Source organism: Beauveria bassiana (assembly GCF_000280675.1).
Source record: "Beauveria bassiana ARSEF 2860 unplaced genomic scaffold BBA_S00022, whole genome shotgun sequence".
In the NCBI taxonomy this organism is placed as follows: domain Eukaryota; kingdom Fungi; phylum Ascomycota; class Sordariomycetes; order Hypocreales; family Cordycipitaceae; genus Beauveria; species Beauveria bassiana.
The window spans coordinates 168,057-189,572 of record NW_007930857.1 but is presented as its reverse complement, the minus strand read 5'-3'; the positions used below and the strand labels follow the sequence as shown (position 1 = coordinate 189,572).

Here is a 21,516-nt window from a genome sequence, read left to right as displayed (position 1 = left end):
TCATGTTTGATTTTTTTTCCTTTTTTTAAAACTGCTTTAGTTGTTTGCTGTGAAGATAGTCTACAGATACATGCTGTTATACCCAAATCTGACTGGAACCACGCCGCTCACTTCCCTCGCACGCTCCACAACTCGGTCCTACGCCGTATACTCCTTTTGCAGGAGCTTGGCAATGGTGTTAAGCTGGATGTTGCTGGTGCCCTCGTAGATGGCGCCAATCTTGGAGTCGCGCCAAAACTTTTCGGCGAGGCCCTCGCGGACGAAGCCCATGCCGCCCATCCACTCGACGGCGAGGCCCGACACGCGGCCGGCGACCTGCGAGGCGTAGAGCTTGGCCATGGCGGCGTCGCGGACAAAGTCCTCGCCGGCCTCCTTCTTGCGGGCCGCATTGTAGACGAGGGCGCGGGCGGCGGCGATTTCGGTGTAGGACTGGGCGATTTGGTGCTGCATGCCCTGGAACTCGCCGACCAGAGAGCCAAACTGCTTGCGGTCGTTCCAGACGTAGCGGACGGCGTTTTCAAAGGCGCCGAGGGCGAGGCCGGTCATTTGCGCGGCGATGCCGATGCGGCCCTCGTTGAGGATGCCAATGGCGTACTTGTAGCCGTCGCCGGCCTTGCCGAGCAGGTTCTCCTTGGGGACGACGACGTCGTCAAAGTTGAGGACGCAGGTGGAGCTGGCGCGGATGCCGAGCTTCTTTTCCTTTTTCGCAATGGAGAAGCCGGGCGTGTCCTTGTCGACGATGAAGGCGGTGATGCCCTTGTAGCCCTTGCTGGGGTCGAGGTTGGCAAAGACGATGAAGAAGCCGGCTTCCATGGAGTTTGTGATCCACATCTTGGAGCCGCTAATCTTGTAGCCGTCGGCCGTCTCGGTCGCGCGCGTGGCCATGGCGAACGCGTCGGAGCCGGACACGGGCTCCGACAGGCAAAAGCTCGCGACCGTGTTGGTGGCCAGCTTGGGCAGATACTTCTTCTGCAGCGCGGCGGACCCCCACTTCATGAGCGCCGTGTTGCAGAGGGTGTTGTGCACGTCGACGAGCACCGAGACGGAGGGGTCGGCGCGCGCGAGCTCCTCAATGGCGATGATGGCGGCGGTAAAGTTCATGCCGGCGCCGCCGTACTCTTCGGGGATCTCGATGCCCATGAGCCCTTGCTCAAAGAGCTGCTCGACGACGGTCGGGTCCATGGCCTCGGCCTCGTCCATGTCGCGGGCGCGGGGCAGCACGACTTCGGTGGCAAACTTGGACACGGCGTCGGCCATGGCGGCCTCGACCTCGGAGAGGTGCGAGATGGGCGTGGGCGGGATCTCGGAGATGTCGACGTTGCGGCGGGGAGCGGTGGTGGAGAGGGAGCGCCTGGGGTAAATAGAAAATGATTAGCGGGGGGAGGGGGGGCGGGTGTCAATTGCGGTTTGAGGGGGGGGAAGCGTACAGAGAAGAAGCGGCAACGGGACGGGTGATGCTGCGAGCGGCCGCGGCCACGGGGAGACGCTGGGTCAGAACGGCGCGGCGGCTGCCCTGGAGAGCCGGGCGGATGGCGCGCGTGAATGAGGACATGACGACGGCGGGCGGTTGATGCTTGAGCCGAGGTTGTTGTGTAGAGGCGCGCCCAAGTAAGTAAACGCTTGGGTAGAAGAGACGTAGGGAGGAGGGGGAGGAGAGAGAATTGAATCTGGAGATACAATGTGCAGAAGGGAAGAAAAAAGGGTTGGTCGGTGTGTTTGCAGATAATGGTGGTTGTGGCTGCTGGGTTGGGTGTGTTGCCCGGCTTTGGGGCGATGTTCGGAACGGCAACAGACGGCACGACAAGCCTGTTGACGTAGTGGGCAAACGAATTACAACTAAAGACCCCCCAACTACAGAACAATTCTAAAACACTGGTCAAAACTTTGGTAAGAACAGACGATTGTCCAGTTCTTACTTTAATATTCGGTATGATAAAAGTAATCAGAGACAAAGTGAGAGAAGGGCATGCCGGTTTGCAGCATAATGACAGACGGGGCTGCCTGTGCTTATAGTGGCCGGCGTTCGGTTGCAGCTTGGGCCGCGCTGCCCGCTTTTTCCGCCCGGAACTCCCCTTGTCGCTTTCTTTCTTTTTTTTCTTTTTTTGTTTGCTCAAAAGTAAAGTGTGGGGAAGGACTCGAAGGAAGGAGAAGAAAAAGAGCCGAGCGGCTTAGCGTATTAAGCCGAGTGGGACAGGCGGTGGGCGGGCGTCACAAGGTGGCAATGGAGAGGTTGGACTTGCAGAAAGGAAAAATAAGAACGGATGTAAATGTTTAAAGGATAAGATGGGGAACATGATATGAAAACTTGTTTCGAAGATGATGAGGGAGGTCAGTTTACATGTTCATGGACCTCCTGACACCAAACAGCGATACATTTGGGACTAGTGATCCAAAGCTGCCAGGCTGAACAACCAATGGTATCATGCTTTATTTTGCATTTGGTTGCTATTTAATCTTTGCTTCAAATAATTCACAAGGTCAATGCCAAAACATTCACTACACTTTTCTCCGACTGATAGACACCGACGTCCCCTCGCACGCTTTCGGTAGAAGCTACATAAGCAAGGATGTCTGACGATAGCAGCTCATATACTGTACTATCCAATCAACGTAACACTTCAAATAATTCTTAGAATTGTTGGAATTTTGCTCGAGAAAAAAACGCCACACTTTAATTCGTGAGACGCGCTCCTTCACGAATCATGCCGCTCTTGGGGCCTCGCCATTGCCCATCGATTCCCCGAGACCCACCCACCCACAAACGCCAATCGGACGGGTTTGCACGTGACTCTCCTGCAAAGGAGATTTTGAAGCATCTTGATCTTGTAATCCATCGTCGACGACATCCAGCCGCCCCAATCCATTCCCCTCCTCAACGACCTCTCCTACCGTGCTCGATTCGCCCAGCATGGTCGGTTTCATTGTGCGGCACCTTTTTTCGCCCGCCGCCCGTCGGCCCTTGCTCTCCGCTGCCACGACGACCTCTTCCCTCCTCACACCTTTCCGCTTCGCCGCCGCCGCCGCACCACCAACAGCCTCACCCATCCTCGCCGCGACGACTGCCTGCTTTTCAACCACCGTCCCTCGCCCCGCCACGCTGAACCAGGTCCTGCGCGGCATCCGCAAGGGCAAGCGCGCGCGCCACGCCGTGTCCCCCGCACTCGCCAACACGCGCTGTCCGGCGCTCAAGGGTGTCTGCCTGCGCGTCGGCGTCGTGCGGCCCAAGAAGCCCAACTCGGGCGAGCGCAAGACGGCCCGTGTCAGGTTGTCGAGCGGCGCCATGGTCACGGCCTACATACCCGGCGAGGGCCACAATATCCAGCAGCACAGCGTGGTGCTGGTGCGCGGCGGGCGTGCGCAGGACTGTCCCGGTGTGCGGTACCACCTTGTCCGCGGGGCGCTGGATTTGGTACGTTTTTGTGATGATGATGAACAGAGGCGCTGAATCTTTGTATTCGTGACTTTTGCTCAAGTTAAAAAAAAATCGAATGGGGGAGCAAGAAACTGACAGTGTACAGGCTGGTGTAGGTACCCGCGCGACGAGTCGAAGCAAGTACGGCACAAAGAAGCCGAAAAAGGCCACCATTGGTTAAGGGGCACATGAATCAATGATGTAGATTCGGATACACAGGGGGACGGCATGTACAGCATACACATTATTTAGAGGTAGATCTTGTACGAATGGGCATTAGCGATATGTCGCCGCATGGCGACCTGTATTATACAAAAGACAAAAGCAATTGCATGTGCATCCGACACTGCACTGTTGAACAATCACAGTCTTCCTGTGGCTCTCACATTGTATTAACACTTTGTGAAATTCAACGATTCTTGTCATTCTTTCTGTTTTCTAACATGATAAGACCGCATCGGCGGAATGTGAAGCAAGTCGGACAAATAGCCTCCGCAACGCCATATCTTCTGGTATGTCACCGCATCTACCGTATAATACATTTCCTTGAAAGCAAATAACCCTCGCTAATGCCGTCAACGGGCGTATTTTGACAATGTGCCTCTCTCTGTGCAGTGATAAAGCAAAGAAAGTAAAATCGTAAACATGAGTAATATAAGCGCCAAACCCTCGAATTCGACAAATGTTGGTACAAGACAACGGGCTGCTATGACCCTGGCAGAGTGTCCTCCGCTCAGTCCACGCCGTCGGGCTTTTGCATGCCCATCATCTCAAAGTACCTGGAGGTGCAAGAGTATCTGCTCCAGTCAAAGTTATCCTTGGGATTGCAGTGGCACTTGAGGTCAATGCGCGCCTGGGCATCATTGGGGCAATGTGTAAATGGCATGTGAAAATAGGCAATCTCGTCAAAGAAGTGAAGCTCCGTCTTGTTGAGAAGAATGCCAGCAGCAATGGAATGAACCGGGGCATCGCCCCAGCGCTCGTAAAAGAAGCCGCCATCTTGGTCGAGCGAATTGAAGAATTCGACGTAGGCATCGCTGCGCATCCACTCAAGGCTTCCAATTTCGAAGTTGGACCACTATTGGATTAGATTAGTAAGAGTTCGAAGCCGACTCGAGCAGTATTTACTCACAAAGTGGCACATGTTGTAGGTCTGGCCGTCATCGTCGCTAAGAAACTCCATTGAGTTATCGGCGGCCACATGCTCGGGATAATTCTCCATAAACTTCCTGGCACTGTCCCAGAGTGTAGGAATGGTGTCGACGTACTCGAGCAGGCTTATCGTGAAACTGTACTTTTTCCCATTTTCCTTCATAAAGCGAAATGGGTCCTTCGGAATGTCGCAAAAGAGCTCAATGCTAGGCTCGACACGCCAGTAAAAGTCATAGTTTTGCATTATGGGGTGCTGGAAGAAGAAGCCAGACTCGAAGCGGCACATGTGGCGGTAGCTGATGGAGTCACCATATATAATTTTGCGCTCCTTCATGTCCTCGCGCACCTTTTTGGCCTTTTCCTCGTCGATCCAATCGGGCACGGACCAGTGCTCGACGGGGATCTGGCCAAAGTGCGCCGTGCCGGAGACGAGGGCCGAGGTGATGTTGCGAAAGTTGTCGTCAAAGGGCTTATCGTTGAGAAAAACCCAATCGTAGTTGAAGCGGCGGTTGAAACGATCTTCCACCTGGCGAATCGAGCGAGCAATGTCCCAGACATCGGCGTTGCGCGCGAGGGTCACAAAGGTGGCATTGGCGCGAGGGCCAGGATCGATGTCGGCGAGGGGGTTGGAAGCGGGAGCATCGGTGCTGACGGTGGCGGGCTTCGGGGAAACCACATCTTGCCGGTCGCGATCGGCAGGCATGGGCTTTTGCGTGGAATCGACATGGCGGCTGGCAGCAGGAGCATTTTGAAGATTTGACTGCGAAACAGTTTGGGCGTGGTTAGGGGCCGGAACGGGTCGCGAGATGGTGTCGTAGCGAGAGCCGGAGAAGAGGTAAAAGAACATCAAAATCTAAGGGTTTATTTAAGTCAGCGATTTGAACAGAGTCCTTCATGGTCCTTGATAGCCCAAGCATGAGTTGTACTTCTTGTTTGCTTCCTGAGGGCAACGAGTGGCGCAATCTGCAGGTGGCAGGCCGGGCCAGCTTCAAGAACAAAGGTGACGTACAATACCGGCAACAACAATGTAGCGCAGGATGCGCGCATTGCTTCCCGCCAACATGACGGGTAAACGTTGTAAAGGAATCAGGAGCGGTAGGTTTGAAAGGTCGGGAGGAGAAAGAAAGGCCGTTCGCAGAATTGAAGGAGGAAAGAAGTGAAGCAAACGAAGGAGTATTCAAATGGCGGTTGGTCGGCAAGCGATTTATTAGGTACCTTAGACAAGAAATTCAAGTACCACGGCACGCACGGCCACTATTACAGCGCTCCTGTGTGATTTAGCGGGGCAGCTACAGCGGGGTACCTCTAATTTACAGGGGCCACCAGGGGACGACTCACCAAGATCACTGCATTGATATAGACTTTTATTAGTGGTCGAATAATGAATGGCTCTGCGGATGCTCGGCACGCGTGGTGGGGGAGGGGCGATGCTCGTAGCTCGCTTCATTTAAGAGACGACGGCAATAATCGAGTACATGGATCAAGACAAGTGAAGGAAACTGACAAGAGATTAAATAGACGAGGGATCATGATAGACAAGGCAACACAAATATTCAGCTTCTCTGCACGTGCTTGTAAAGAGGTAGTTTTGCAACAGCCACAGCAACCTGCAAACCAACGCCGGCTTCTCTCCACCACCCCTAGTCTGGTTTGTTTTGTTGCCTGTCGTCCAACAAACTTTGCATCTGCATCGCCTAAATCCCGGCTTGCGATAGGTAGTAATTGAGCGGTTTCTATCTGTGACGCTACTTTATGCAACACTTGACTTCCTATGACTTGCATCATGAGTCTTGTTCGTTTCGAAGTGACGACGTTTGCCATGATCTGTCGGTGTGGTCGACGCGCAGCCGTGCCCGGCGTTTGTGCGTTGGCTACCCTGACCTTGCAGATGCAGCCGTCAGCCAGCTGCACGAAATCAAACCGCCACTCTTTCCATACGCCACATGGCGATGAAAATTGATCTTGCTCATCAAGAAGTGCTCGCCCGTCGTGCCTTGTCATCGCACAGCATCACATCCGTAACTAGGATACGTCTCTTACACCCTTTCATCACAGCATCACCGTGGCACAGCACTGCCCTCACGCAGTCGTTCGCAGGCCGAGTTTGCTGTGCCTAGGCCTCCGCTCCAGCCAACAATAGAATCGACTTGGAGTCGCCATTCTACGACGACGCCGTTATACCCTAGCAGCACGCCGTTGATTTGCCAATTGCTGCGGCAGGCAGCGCCCAAGAAGGTCTACCCGAGCTGTCCATCGTGCGAAGCCATACGCAATAATGGCTACAAAAGACGACGACAGTATCTCCCTCACCTCTACTGTTGAAGACGAAGTCGATCCAGACACGCAATGGACAGTGAAACAAATTCTCGCCGACGGTCAGGTTGAGGGCGAGACCAAGTATCTCATTGAATGGGAAGACTTTCCTCTTAGTGCATGCACATGGGAGCCCAAAGAACACCTTCCAGAAAGCCTGCTGGAAGAATGGGCTCAGAACAAACAAAACCAACAAGAGCGCAACGCATCCAGGCTTCATATCGAGGAGTGGCGCATTGCAATAATACAACTATATCGAGCCAAATATGCTCGCCATGAAATGCGAAACTGCATACGTCGGCGCAAAAAGTTGAGAATGGCCAGATATCCAAAGTCATTAGAGCAACTAATCGCTGAGATCAACGCCACTCCAAGTGACCAGCCAAAAGCCACAGAGGACAATACTCCTGCCATTATAAATGCGGCAGAGTGTGTCTCTGTCGATACGGTTGCATCTTTTCCTGCTGGCACACCAGAATCTGTTATCGCCATTGCAACTGAACCTGCTAGTCAGGAGGCAGACATCTTCGAAGCCCGCTCTCGTCGCTCATCGATCGATGATTTATTTTCAGATCCTGACTCAGACCTGGAGATTAGTGCCTACTCTTGGCATGGCGATTCGGCCGATGAAGAAGACGAAGTTGTGACAACATCCGAGTCAAGTACTAATTCAATCTCCATCCAACGTGTGAGGATCCAAGATACAGTGATGCAAGACGCAAATCAGCAACTAGAACGCCCGCGACAGATTCTTGCTGGTATTGCCATAGAGCCTGCCGTATCGATATCTCCTGAGAACAACCCCGCAGTACACCTGTCGAGCGCTGAGACTGATCTCGGCAGCGACGCCATGGACATCGATACGAGTGGAAGTTCGCCGCCAGCTACGCCTTTGCTCACAGGCATGACTGCAATGTCTGCCGATGCTTCATTGACTGAGACAGTTCTAACAAAAAGGGACACCCAGAACTCCTTCGAAGCAAAACTGGCGGCAGAGAAACCGGATGTCGAACAGACGACTAGAACTAGTATCCTGTCTATTCAAGGCACATCTGATCCAGTCATGTCTACTCTACCAGAACATTCTACTCTACCCGCACAGTCTCCTCTACCAGCCCAGTCTCCTCGGCCAGCTCAGTCTCCTCTACTAGCACCGTCTCCTCCACCCGCACAGTCTATTCTACCAGCCCTGCGACCTCAGCCAGCTCAGTCTCTTCTCTCAGCACAGTCAGCACAGTCCAAAAATTCCATGAAAAGAGTAACGTTCTCTTTGCCGGGTCCGATTCAACCAAAGAATGTCAGCAAAGCCGAACCTAGTCTTTTCGTTTCCGACAACTCTCATAGACAGGTGACTTTGCCTTCAAGATCTTTCGATACACGTTCCAAGGGCCGAGACGATATCAGCTACGGCCAACTGAAGACTTGCGTCATTGGACCTACCAAATTAACCTGTTCGTTTCACGTCTCTACGCTGCCAGCAGACTCGCAAATGGTCTTCTATCGGGAAGTCTTGGAGCTTGAAATCCTCAATTTCTCGCACGTCTGCACCGCTCAAGACCTCATGCAACAGTTGCGTGCTACCGAACTTAGCTCAGGCGTCTGGGTCACAGGAACAATATGCTCACCTCTTGAAGCAGATAAGTTGGAGACAATTGTGGACTTTCTGAATGCATCATCCTTTGGCTTGCTATGCTACAGCAAAGAGTTCTGCCTCGTTATTTACCCAAGTAAATCTCTTGATTGGCAGCAAAGTCCCCTCCCGACTTCGCAACCGCCGGCGGGACATTCACTGCAGTATCTGGCGTTTGCGCCTGCGACGAGCTTTCAAGTCGACGATTTATCGTTGGAGTTCAATGTTTCGTACTCCTTTGGCGTCACCATCTTCGACAAACAGCTCTACCGCAAACTATTACCAAGCAATGAGCAGATGGACAAAACTCGCCCAATCCCGGATAGTCTTTTTCTCATGTTCCCACCATCAGCAAAAGCAGAGGAAGATTTGCTCTGTCGATGGCTGAGAGTGTCTAATAGAAACTGTGAGATTCGTTCTTGTGCTGTATCAGGGCACTGGGCAAGGTTTATCGAGGGTTCCAGAGGGGCAGTGATCCTCCATCAGGATTGCATTCGACTACTGCATCGCTTGCCACAATTGTCGAAGGTACTCCATCGTCGACACGAAGACTACAAATTTTGGATCTTTCGGCTCCCTCTGTGTCCACCAATTTCTGAATCATTGTATGAGGAAGAGTATATGGAGCAAGTTGGCATTGCTTTGGACTGGGCTTTTCCACCCGGCGTCGCCGTTATGGCTCCTCCTAGCTTCTTTATTTCGCAGCCCGTACAGGCGTATAATCTACTGAAGTGGATTTGGCATAATTTTTCGGCCGGAGCGTCTGTATACCTTCGTGGCAAGCTAGTTGTTGCACACAATATGGACGGCTGGTTGATGTCGCTGGCGCTAGAAAAGAAAGGTGCTGAGTCTATCGAAATCTCCGAGGTGCGAAGCAAGACATTTATGTTGATGACAAAGCTGGTAGAAGAAGACCCTGAGGACATTACATCTCCCGTTAAGTACGCGCCAGTTTGCATTGACGGCAACGATGAGCAAAGTCTCGTCAATTGGTTTGGATGGTGGAGTACCTCTCAGATCGACAAGTTTCGAAAATTCAGCGTCATTTGCTCAGACAACGACGACGATGCAAGATTGTCGAGGTACATCAATCGGTTCGCCTTGCGGGGGCTGTTTTCCCAGGCCGGAGGTCACGTTGCGACATCACATGCGAAGCGCGTGAGCTTCAAGTTGGTTCATGACGATACGCCGCAGTGTTTGAGCACATATATTAGAAGTGTGAGCGCCGATGCGCACGCGGCCTCGTGGAATCCTCTCGTAATCTGTCCATGGGCTGTCAACCAGCATGACGGCGTTTCACAATACGGCGATGCCAGTCAGTGGGTAGACTACTTTGCGCAACAGTATATTCGTCGTTTAATGGAGGGAACATACGGAAAGAAGAACACGCAAGTTGGGTTTTTTTACATGTCAGACAAGCCTCTTGACAAAGCAGCCCCCGTATATCCTTGGCTGGCATTCGTTCGGCCTATGGAGCTACACCGAAAACCGTGGAAACATTCCGAGCTACTATTCTGGGACCTCCGCCTCAAAGACGCGGCGCGCCGGTCTCAGACCATATCCATGTCGGACCTTTCGCCCGCGCAGCGCGACCTCGTCACCGAAGTGACCGAGCAGTATGCCAAACTAAAACTCCCACTGGGCAAGATCTGGGCGGGCGGTTTCAAGGGATCCGGCATGTACACGGATCCGCTGGACATTACCCTCGACTGGATGAAGGTGCTCGTGGGCAGAGTTAAGGACTGGCTTCCGCTGAGCCACGCAGACATGTTGAATCGTGGATGGAGCGCCGTTCATGGCTCCGCGCCGCCGGGCGGCGCGGAGACGGGTGATGATAAGGCCGCAAAGGAGCCGGCACAGCGCATACTGTTTCCTCCGCCGAACGGGGGCTCTTTGAATTCTCAGCCATATACGAATAGGTTGCATCAGTGGGCCATGGCTGCGCGCGTCGACAAGGAGTCTCAGTTTACGTATGTGCCAACGTACGAGTGGTATCGAAAGCAGCAAGGATCAGGTCGTGGATTCGAGCATATTCGTTTTTGGTCGTGGAAGGCCTTTTTTGAACATTACAAGATTGATGATCCAGAGAAGTAATTTCAGAATGAGTTGCCTATCTAGTTAGCCTAGTGACATTGTGTTTAACAAAAAAGTCCATCGCGTTTCTTTGCCCTTTGTCATTCTATTATACATTGGGGAAAAAAGATCCTTCGCTTGAATGCCGGAAAACCAACTTTGATATCATTACACGGTTCCCCCCTATCTTGACCGTTTCCCCTCATCTCGTCGAAGCCGGAAAGCTTCTCGTGCTCAGCAGCACGCCCTTGATGCGTCGAATATTGTCCCGCACCTTGCGCACCTCGTCGTCCGGCTCGTTTTTGGACAACCCGCCCATCGTTGACATCATGGTGTAGCCGCCGGGGGTAAAGTCCATTTGCGGAAAGGTCATGCGGTCGAGTTCCTCCCGGAAATGCTCGACCTGCGCTTTAATGTCCTCAAAGTCGCCGCTCTGCGAGACGACGGCGTCGCGCAGGCCCGAGACGCACTTGGCCAGCTTGGTCACGCCCGTCGCGTGCTGCAGTGCGGGGGGCTGCTTGGCCTCTTCCTTGGAGTTGGTGGCACCCTGCCCAGCCGCCGGCAGCGCTTCGCTAAACGATGTCTGCGTGCCGACGTCGCGGTGAAACATTTCCGCGGGGTCCTCATCCTCGTCGGCGTCGTTGGCCATGGCCGTGGTGGTAGATGCAGGCAGGCTGCTGCTGGCAGCGAGCGCCGCGGCGTGCTTGGGCGGCGGCACGACGGAGACGGTGCGCTCGAGCTGGTGGACGAGCGCATCGAGGCGGCTGGCAGTCGTGTCGTGCAGCTCCTGGCGCGCGTCGTCGAGGCTCGCAATCATGGGCTCGGCGACGTACCTACTCACGCCGTATACGAGTGTCGAGAGCCCCGCGAAGCCGTACAGCGTGTTGAGGAGGCCCTGAGTGGTGACGAGCGGCGGCGGACGCTGCGGTTTGGTCAGGAACTCGGGGTATGTGACAATGGGCGCGCGGTCGGTGGTGGATGTGGCGGCTATGGACTTTTGCGGCGTGGGCGAAGACGCCTCGATTTCCTTGTCTGAAGTCTAGACGAGCGGAATTGTGTTAGGAAAAGAGTAGTGTAGGTGTTTGATATGTGACGTCTTACGGTTTCGTGGGTGTCGCCTAGGAGCTTTTGGATGTGGTCGTCCTCGACGCCCTTTGACTTGAGAAAGGCCACCTTTTTATCGCGCGGTTCGTTCTTGACCTTTTCATCGTCCAAAAAACGCTTCGCAATCGTCAATTTGTCTTCTGCGGTTGGGCTGCCGGCGTGGCTGCCGGCGTCGGTGCTCCCCGCTGGTGTCGCCTCAGTGTCTGACGAGGTTGGCGAGCTGGATGTCCGCTGCCACGCAGGAATACCGTCGTCGTTCGAGTCGCTCATTTCATCCGATTGCTGGTTTACGTTGCACCAATCTTCTGTGAAGAGTATGGGCAACAGGGTATAGTGCTTGGGGGGGGTTGGAATTGAAGGACGAACTGGATCGTCTTGTGATGAGAGCTGATCATGGTCAGTGGGTCGAAGGCTGCCGGACAAGAAAGATCCCCAGTGCTGGATGCCGAGGCAAAAGCTACAGTGGGGCTGCATGGCATCGCAGACCCGGGGAATCGATCGAACTTTCACAGATGGGTGGCAACAAGACGGGATGATATTGTGAAATTCGATAATAAAATGCAAAGTCTTGGGGAATGTATATATAAGCTCTATAGATGCTATAGTGATCCGTTATTTGAAACAGACTTTTGCATCCGTACAGGGTACATGGGCATTTCGAAGCAAGCGACTTGGTCGCGCGAGAAAAGAATAAAACATAAAGTTTATAATGACAGAGAAAATGTGTAAATAATATAGGATTCGTATAAATGAACTCTTAGAAATGTAGTTGGCGGCTTTGGGTTCTTAGTTGGTTGCAATAGGCGAGAATTCAGGCACATGGCAGTGAGGATGAGCGTGCGTCAGGGCAACGTGGTCAGTTCCTAGGAGGACATGACCCTATCGAGTTTACATTTTGAAAAGTATCATCGAAAGATGCCAAGCCCTTTCTGCGTTCTAAGCGGCCAGTACATACTTTGTATGTACGCAACGCTTGAAACTAGCCGCCCAACCATTCTGCACGGCTGTGACAAGGACCAGCTTCATGCCCCCGGCCTGCCAAGCCGTACGCCTGATGACGGAGAGGCGCCGCACCATAATCTCAGAGTATAACACCTTGGCTGACTGAACGAGGGTATCTCCGCCGCGGCGGTCAGCGTTACGGACGTCCGGCAACGATCTGCCAAGGGGTGTGCAGTCTCATGCGCGGGCGTCACTCTCGATAGGGTTTCTGAACAGGGGTTCAACTCCGGGGTACTGGTTGGTCAAAAATACTGATAGTCTATCGGTCCGCTTATTTTATGGCTGAAGAGTCTAGTTATCAGTTTGCCTAATTTATGGCTGTGTGACGCTGTTTTTGGGCCAAGGAAGCAAAAACTCCATGAAAGCCAAATTGTTCGAACTACTCTCTCGGGAAGGTGGGCAGTGTTGGAGACAGATAGCGGTGGCATATATTCCTTTCGCGACGCAGTAGGGCTCCATGCAGATTATTGCCATAGGTTAGTCGATGACGAGATAAATCATCCGTCTGTGCCGTTGAGATGGTTACTTTAAATTTTGATGCAAAAGGATCAATTTAGTCTGTTTTGTCCTGTTGAATTGGTTGATGTTGAACAGTCAGGACTGAGTTGAGTTGGGTTACCAGTATTGACTACCTACCTAGGTAGTGCGAATGTTAGCTGCGCCACAGGTACCTACGGCTCTACGGATAAGCCCTGGGAGTACAGAGTACCTGGTACCCACGCTGGCAAGTTGGGTAACGCGACTCGAGCCTGCACCCAAATCGACCCAACGTCGTTGGCATGCACAGCTCCCTGCCAACTCTCCAAATTCTGTCGCAAAGATAATCCAGCACCTGCTCACAGTGTGGCGCCATCCCATAAACCTCGGTTACGACTTGCAACAAAGTCGATTACAAGCCGTTTTTAGCTCGAGAATAGGTACGTTGAATTTTTTCAGTCGCAACGGCAAGTGTTTTGGAGCTATACCGAGTAAATAGATTGGGTGAGCAGAGTGTGGCGCGGAGCATCAATCAACGCCTCGCGGGCGCGCAACCAAGCAGGATCCGTCGGCCGCCAAATTCAAGTCGTCGGGCCTGCCTGCTGGCACTGGCCCGCGCCTGCGAGCGGCAAACACCAAAAATCTGCAACCTGTCACCGCTGCGCTCCCGCATCGCCTCTTGCCCCTATTGGCTCATCAGCAAACACGCAGCCACGAGCATCAAACCAGGCAATCACCGAGCCCGCCATCCATTGCTCATCACCGGCTTGCGAGCGAGCTGCCAATTTAGCGCATTGCCACTCGGCGCACACGCACACGCACACGCACGCACTCACTCACTCACTCACCCACATCTTGCTCATCATGGCATCTCGCCCCAAACGCTCCGCCGCGACCAAGGCGACCGAGAACATCTCGGTGCAGTCCAAATGGGCTGACAATGACAGATCCGGCGATAGTCCCGTTCCATCCCGCCGCTCAGGACGCTCTGCTGTTTATCGCGACGCGCCCTCGTCTCCGGAATCAGGCAGCATGCCCTCTCGCTCGCGTCAGCCAGCGCGTGGTGCCCGTCGCTCAGAGCAGTTTGATGGCGGCGAAATTGTCACGGGCAAACGCAATCGTGGCACCAAGAAGAGCTACGTTGTCGACTCCAGTCCCGAGGAAGATGACGAGGACGACATGGAGGATGAAGTCGAGGTGGATCTCGAAGAAGAGGATGCCGAAGGTGAGGAAGAGGTGGACATGGATGCCGAGGGCGAGGAGCTTGACGCCGACGGAGATGTCGACATGGACGCAGCACCGCCTCCCCGTCGCAACAAGATAACTACCATCAAAGTCTCGCGCTCGGCAAAGCCCCGCACCGCTGCTAGAGCCGCCGCGTCTCGGATTGTCGCAGATGACGATGACGATGATGACGACGAGCTCAGTGAGCCCGACAGTGACTTGGCTGATGAAACGTTGGGCATGGGTGAGGAGACCATGGCAGATGAAGATGCCGAAGGAGAGGAAATTGAGGTGGCTGGAGATGGTGAGGAAGAGGAGGAAGAAGATGAGGAGGAAGAGGAGGAGGAGGAGGAGGAAGAGGAGCCGGAAGAAGAAGAGGACGCTGAAGGCGAAGCCGATATTCAAGAACTCGATAGCGACGAGGATGGCAGCCGCGTCGGCACACTGGACCTGGCCAAGATGACCAAGCGCCAGAGAGCGCGCTTTGACGAGCAGCCACAAGAATACATGAAGCTGTCTGATGGTGCGTGCCAAGAACACCCCGGACACATACGTAAAACTAACCACTTTTTCACAGAGGTGCAAGCAAAAAAGGTTTTCACCGCTGAAGAATTGTCTATGCGCCGCCAGGAAATGGCCCGGCGCAGACGAAATCTGAGCGAGAAACGTAACGAAGAGGTCAAGGTACGTCACAGAGCGGATAAAGTTCCGAACCGCGCGAAATGCAAACAAGGTTATTCTAATCACCGCGCCAACAGATGGAGACTATCAACAAGCTGCTCAAGAAGCAAGCACCCAAAACGAGCAAGAAGGGGGCGCGCGGCAACTCACCCGATGCCGAGGCCAGACCTCCCGAGACGCTAATTCGGTGGGTGAGCAACAAGAGCGGTAGCAAGATTGCCGTACCCGAGGAGATCATGAGCGGGCCTGTGGGCGACGTGTTTGGGCCACCGAGCAAGGGTGGTGGCACGACCAAAATGGTTGAAGAGGTGGCGTAATAAGATAAGGATGGCGATTCGCCGACCTTTGACTCAAATGAGACTTGAAGGAATGGGAATGCTTAGATCTGGAGAGGTTTGGGTGGCCTGCGCGCAAACAACGGATGCAGAGTCAGCAAAGCGGCCATATGTGTCTCGGCAGCGACAGCCGGGCTAAATCAAAGACGCTAGCTATCTTGGAGTTTGGGGCGTTTGAATGTGATTGGTGGGGTTACTTTGATACTTGCGACCCTGGATACAGAAAATGAATATACTTTGACAGACTGGTGTATGGTGCATTCAATTTATCGAGCTATGCACATTGCCTTGGCTGTGCTAGTGGGCTGTCGAAAAGCCACTTTGCTGCAGGTCCATCTGCGTCGATGGCTGGGAAGGCTGGGGGCATGTCACTTTCAGGTAAGAATGAGGGGAGGGAATGTCACTTTTAGGTAAGAGTGAGGGGGGACCCTGAATTTGTCAGTGTCAGCCTTGCATCAATCGAGGTCATCAATATTTGGCTCTCATGAATCTATGATTAATTATCTTTTTACCCAGACCAAGTATATTCCAAAACGAAATCGAAAATACGAAAAAAAGAGACATCTTCAGCTTGTACACTGGCCGCAGGAAGTCCAAGTCACGTTTGCGGCTTGCGTACCTTAAGCACAGGGAGGGTGTGGACGGCATCGTTACACAAGAAAAGGGTGTGAGTCGCCCACCTCCCCCCCCCCCCCCCTGACAACAACTGCCACCTCCCTTGCCCCCCGTCCATCTGTCGCGAAATCGAACAAGATTTTTTGTCTCCGAGTCCTGCAGTCTCACTTTTTATTGCCAGATTGCCAATCCCTGTCGAAACCGATCTGTCCTACCCGAAATTTGACCAGCAATTGACCACCTGGTTTAGCTTCACATAACGCGCGACACTGGAGACTAGGTAGTTGCGTGGCCGCTCTGCGCATCCCGCAGAGAAGGGTAGAATCAAAACGGAAGGAGATTTTCCGAACAAAATATCAAGGGACGGTCGCTATTTATCCAATTACGGGCGTTCCGCCGAGCAGGCAAACTTTGAAAAACAGGTAAAGCGCCTCGACCCAGCCAGCGCCCGCTTGTAAGTTGTTGCTGCGCAAACTTGGCCCGTGGGCTTGCTACCACCCATCTGTAATAAAAACTAAACTTAACCGTGGCTGCCTACCTCTAATACCTAGAAAACCCCATTACTAGGTAACTAGCTAATTTAGGGTTCCTCATACATTGTACTGTCACGAGTTGTCAACTCCCGACTCACTGGCACTGGCTCCACCGAGGCGCCGCCTCCAAAGCAGCCCTCAGTTCGTCTTCACATCTACCATCCCAACTCTGTTCATTTAGTCATACGCCACTTTATTATTACTTTTTTGATTTTTTTTCCTCTTCTGCCTAGATATTGTGGTATGCAGTTGATGTTCACCTTGAGCGTTGTACCTGCCTTCCCGGCTTTTCTTTTGTCCATCCGCCGCATTCGATTTTCTCTTTTACACTATTCTCTTGCACGCGTTTCGATACCAAGACACACTCTTCTCTCTGCTTCGCACTCCGATACCCCTCCCTTTACAACTTCCCTCAGACCCCTCTATCAACATTCGCTCCAGCTGAGAGGCATAAACCAGGCAAGATCCAGGCTGCCAATCTCTTGATTCAACATTCGACGTTCCGATACAACGGCACGCCGCCTGACGCCCAGCGTTGGCCTTTGCCTCTGGCAAGCGTTTTTTCCCTTGATCCAATAAAAAACTCAATCTCAGGATGGACAATGTCTTCTTTCCGAGCATGGCCGTCTCTGATGTTGCCCCATCTGACAATGCTGGCACTGATCCTCCGCTAAAGTACACCGGCGTCGACGGACAGCTCCCTTCCGACAGCCTATTTTCCGATCCTTTTGCCAGTAACACTACAGATTGGGACTCTTATATCAGAGATTTTGGAGGCGATGATGCTTTTCAAGATACCGGTAGCTTCAACACGTCTCTTCTGTCAACGTCTCCAGTGGCGTCGGCGTCCCTTCGCAACACTCCCGACACTGTCATTAGCAACGTATGCATGAATACCACCGGTGCCGGAGAAGGTTTTGACGAGAGAAATATGGCGGCCGAACATAATATCAATACCACCAACATGCCAGAACCTTCTTCTCACCAACAACCAACAACGTTTACTACTATTACGGATCTAGCCGCGAATGACTATAACCAAACGACCAGCAACTCGGCGTCATATCCTGCCACGACGACAGGCCAGGCCACAGGTATGGCGGCTGGCACCGTAGTGTGCTCTGCTGCTACACTAGGCGCTCCTCAAACCGAGCCGGCACTGGTCATGAATGCCTCTCCCCGACGCCGCGTCTCTCGCCTTCCTCCAGACATTGGTGCGGATGGCCAAATCAAGTATCTCGAGCCACACGAAATACCACAAACCCCGGTCGAGGGAAGGCAGTACTCTGTCCAGCATGGTGCACAAAATAATCTAGCTCTGCCCCCAGAGTTGGAAAAACACTTGTATCATCTTCCGGGGCAAGAGTACACCCAGCAGCAACAGCAGGTTCCGCAGCGCATGCCCGCACAGCCTATGCAGTCACAGCCTATGCAGTCACAGCCTATGCAGTCACAACCTATGCAGTCACAGCCTATGTCTTTTCAGCAGATTCAACAAATGCCAGGCCCTCCAACATTGCAGAGCTCTCAGCGACCGCAGCACTTTCAGCAGCCCCAGCATGCCTCGGAGCCTCAAAACTATTCAAACCAAAGATTCTATGTTCAAAATCCAGACTTTATCCAGAATGCTCAGCATGCTCAGCACCCTCAGCAACAATCTCAGCACCCTCAGCACCCTCAGCACCCTCAATACTTTCAAAACCATCAGAACCCTCAGTACCTTCAACATGGCAATTTCCCGTCGCGTCAGCAACATTCGATGGACCCGCGCCGAATTCCACAGCAAACGATGGGCCAGGATCCTCGCCAGTTTTCTAACATGAATAGTTTCCAGCCTGGTATGCACGCACCGCGTCCAGCTACTCAGCAATCACAGCAATCTATGGCACCTGCTCATGGCCGACTACAGATTCAGACGCACCCGCTGACCCCAGGCCAAGTACAAATGAAGACGCTACCAATGATTCCAGGTCAACTACAAACGCAGACGCACCCAATGACCCCAGGCCATAGTCGAGAGGCCTACTACACTGCAGAAGGGTATCGGTCTTCCTCAACTCGCGCAGAAAAGCCTCCCACAACCAATGGTAACGAGTTTCTGAGAGGTCGAGATTTCCGCCCCGTATGGAGCGTCGGCGAGATAAATACAAATTGGCTAGATACCAGCCCTAACACTGTCGAGCCGCACGTCAAGCCATTCCTCAAGAAGGACATCAAGCTCGGCATGTCCTCACAGAATGCAACAAAAGCCGCCATTACGGATGGATTCGTGCGTGGTGCAGCATGGGCCGCCAAGCTGTTCTTGACGCAAATTGACAAGGAGATGCGAGGAAGCGGCACGATGCTTGGGTTCCGGCCACACAAGAAGGTTCAGAAGACCGAATTGGAAAAGTCGGTTGTGGAGCACATTGTGAGGAACAACCCACCATCTATCCACGGCGCTCAGTGTGCCAATGTCATTGCCTGGGCATATGACGAGTTTTACCCAGGCGTTTTCCGGCAGGAGGGCAGCAACGGACAGCTACGGGGTCCGAAAGAAATTCTCGAGGCTTGGAAAACCCTCAGAGACAACGTTGAGCCGAATCATTTGAAGCCCGTCCTGTATGATACCAGCACGGGCCTAACTGTGATGACGGACCTACAACCGTCTCGGCCACCCGTAGCCCAAGTGAGAACCGTGATGACGCAAGGGGGACAAGTACCAGCTATCAAATTCTCCCAGTTCTCTGCCCCTGATGCGACGAATGGGCATATTGCAGTGAACAGCGGCGAAAACTTCTTCACCAACCCCCAGGTACCGGCGTCAATGGCACTCCAGCAAACGAGACGGGCCGAGCCGGCGACTTCAAAGACCATAGCCAAGCCCCCCGGTGCTAAAACGACTCCCAAGACGGCGGAAGAGAAGAAGGAGAATCGAAATCGCAAGGTGGACTCGAGACTCCAATGGACGCTGACGGGACAATCGCGCCCCGTCAAGCTTGAGCAGCTGGAAGGGGTATCGTACTACTGTAGCGACGGACAATTTCGCATCTTGGAAGGCGAGAGGCTCCAACAAGCCATGGAGAGAACTCAAGAGCATCAGCGAAGACAATCAGAAGCAAGAGCGATGGCGGGAGACGCAGGTACATCCATGCACAGCACCGCTAACGATAAATCGACTCTGGCCGTTGCAACAGGTGTGCAACCTTCAAGCAGTGGGCCAAAAACCACTTCTGCCGATGATGATCAAGTGCCACAAGCGATGTATGAGTCGAGTCTTTGCGATGAAATGACGGATGTGGAATCTCAGAACGACGAAGCAACAGCTACGTACTCTGTCGACGACTTTCAAACGCTACAAGCGATCTCTCGATTGGATTCTAATACTCGGCATCAAGCGACAAACCGTGGTGAAGTGAGAAGAAAGAGGGTGCCAGATGAGGAATCGATGCCAGCTGGGCGACGAAAGAGGGGACGACAAGATGTGCAACAGGGACTTGAGGAGCAGAGAACCGGAAACGAGATGCTACATACCCCGCACATGATTAGTTACGCCGGTGATTAAGGATATGGTACAGATTTGAGCGAGGTATCTGGACTTTGGATGGATGGCCGTGTCTAAGAAAGTCGATTTAACTTGTTTTGTACTACTATTGACGACAACAGCGATGCACGATAGCTTGGAACTAATGACGGAGAGAGCACAATGGATAACAGAAACCAATGAAGATGATATATGAATATTCTTACGGAACAATTCCTAGTCATGACATGTATAAACGTGGCTGGGCCAAGTTTGAGGCCCGAGGCGAAGCCTTGAAATCGTGCTCAGCGTAGGACTCGAGTATTGACCGTTTAGTTGGACGTATAAGAAACAACCTAGAGTATACATGCAGAGAAGACGTTGAAGAATAAACGATATTATGAATTAAGGTTCTTTAGACTTTTTCCGGTTGGCGGCTTTTTTGCGAGCAGCACCAATGTACACATGCCACTCTGCACACGCCGAGAATTGACTTTATAGTTACACGACTAAGATGCTACCTAGAGTTCACATGCAGAGAAGACGTTGAAAAGTAAAGGATATAACCAATTAATAATTTTTTTTTACACTTTTTATGGTTGATGACTTTTGTGCAGCATCGCCTGTCCATGTATACAAGCCACTTTGTATACAAGCCACTTTGTATACGCCAAGAGGTACATGGGGGGCGAGTGGAGCTGCCCAACCTTCCATGATAAAAAAGATTGGGCGAATTGGGATAAGCTACGGTGCACCATTAGGACCGATTTTTACATTATTGCTTTTTCGTACTCAAGCACTCAAATTCATAATTTACTCCACATCACACCACATTATACCAAAACACGGCATTTTTTAACGCTTATTAGTCTACATATATAGCTTTATTTAACTACTAAAATATATTAAAATATAGACTAATAATTATACTTTATTTTTATATACTTTATAACTAGTAAAAAGATATAGTTATAAAGGAATTAGTGTTTAGAAATATTATACTTTAGTATCCTATAGTACCTAGTAATAACGCCTACCTTAGTTAGTATATAAGGTATTATAAGGTATTAAAATATAGTATTTTTAAATACTTATATCTTTATAAAAAGCTATTTTTACTAAGTATAAGAGTAATTAGAATATAATTTAATTAATTTATTATATATTAGTACTAAGAATATTAAGATTAAATTAATATTTATAAAACTCTTAATATTAGTAGATAATATATTTTAGTAAAATATAATATTATATATTATAAATTATAAAGTTAAGTACTTTACTAATCTATAAATATTTATAATTATAGCCTTACCTAAGTAGCTAGTATATTTAATTAGGAAATTAATTAATTAATTAATTCTCTTAGTTTTATTATATTATATAATACTCTTTTTTATCTTATATAATATTAATAATATATACTAAGGGCACTAGTATATAATAACTTTATTTTACTAGCT

The 21,516-nt window shown here is 51.6% G+C and overlaps 7 protein-coding genes across 7 annotated transcripts; 4 read left to right on the top strand and 3 right to left on the bottom strand.

Moving 5' to 3' along the window:
- Window positions 1–138: 138 nt before the first annotated feature.
- BBA_07005 (acyl-CoA dehydrogenase) lies at window positions 139–1,552 on the bottom strand (the record flags this gene model as incomplete). Its single annotated transcript, XM_008602102.1, has 2 exons — window positions 139–1,351; window positions 1,428–1,552. 2 exons carry the CDS (start codon window positions 1,550–1,552, stop codon window positions 139–141), a joined length of 1,338 nt encoding a protein of 445 aa, XP_008600324.1.
- A 1,356-nt stretch (window positions 1,553–2,908) lies between these two features.
- On the top strand, window positions 2,909–3,593 carry BBA_07004 (37S ribosomal protein S12; the record flags this gene model as incomplete). The annotated part of the gene is made up of 2 exons (XM_008602101.1): window positions 2,909–3,409; window positions 3,519–3,593. 2 exons carry the CDS (start codon window positions 2,909–2,911, stop codon window positions 3,591–3,593), a joined length of 576 nt encoding a protein of 191 aa, XP_008600323.1.
- A 552-nt stretch (window positions 3,594–4,145) lies between these two features.
- BBA_07003 (glycolipid 2-alpha-mannosyltransferase) lies at window positions 4,146–5,627 on the bottom strand (the record flags this gene model as incomplete). The annotated part of the gene is made up of 3 exons (XM_008602100.1): window positions 4,146–4,490; window positions 4,545–5,417; window positions 5,574–5,627. The coding sequence occupies 3 exons, from the start codon at window positions 5,625–5,627 to the stop codon at window positions 4,146–4,148; spliced, it is 1,272 nt and encodes a 423-aa protein (XP_008600322.1).
- Window positions 5,628–6,839: 1,212 nt separating this feature from the next.
- BBA_07002 (chromo domain-containing protein) lies at window positions 6,840–10,601 on the top strand (the record flags this gene model as incomplete). The annotated part of the gene is made up of 1 exon (XM_008602099.1): window positions 6,840–10,601. The coding sequence occupies one exon, from the start codon at window positions 6,840–6,842 to the stop codon at window positions 10,599–10,601; it is 3,762 nt and encodes a 1,253-aa protein (XP_008600321.1).
- A 181-nt stretch (window positions 10,602–10,782) lies between these two features.
- BBA_07001 (peroxin 14/17) lies at window positions 10,783–11,954 on the bottom strand (the record flags this gene model as incomplete). The annotated part of the gene is made up of 2 exons (XM_008602098.1): window positions 10,783–11,619; window positions 11,682–11,954. The coding sequence occupies 2 exons, from the start codon at window positions 11,952–11,954 to the stop codon at window positions 10,783–10,785; spliced, it is 1,110 nt and encodes a 369-aa protein (XP_008600320.1).
- Window positions 11,955–14,027: 2,073 nt separating this feature from the next.
- BBA_07000 (PAPA-1-like region family protein) lies at window positions 14,028–15,385 on the top strand (the record flags this gene model as incomplete). The annotated part of the gene is made up of 3 exons (XM_008602097.1): window positions 14,028–14,910; window positions 14,965–15,071; window positions 15,146–15,385. The coding sequence occupies 3 exons, from the start codon at window positions 14,028–14,030 to the stop codon at window positions 15,383–15,385; spliced, it is 1,230 nt and encodes a 409-aa protein (XP_008600319.1).
- Window positions 15,386–17,146: 1,761 nt separating this feature from the next.
- Window positions 17,147–20,095, top strand: BBA_06999 (uncharacterized protein; the record flags this gene model as incomplete). The annotated part of the gene is made up of 1 exon (XM_008602096.1): window positions 17,147–20,095. One exon carries the CDS (start codon window positions 17,147–17,149, stop codon window positions 20,093–20,095), a length of 2,949 nt encoding a protein of 982 aa, XP_008600318.1.
- Between the last annotated feature and the right edge of the window lie 1,421 nt (window positions 20,096–21,516).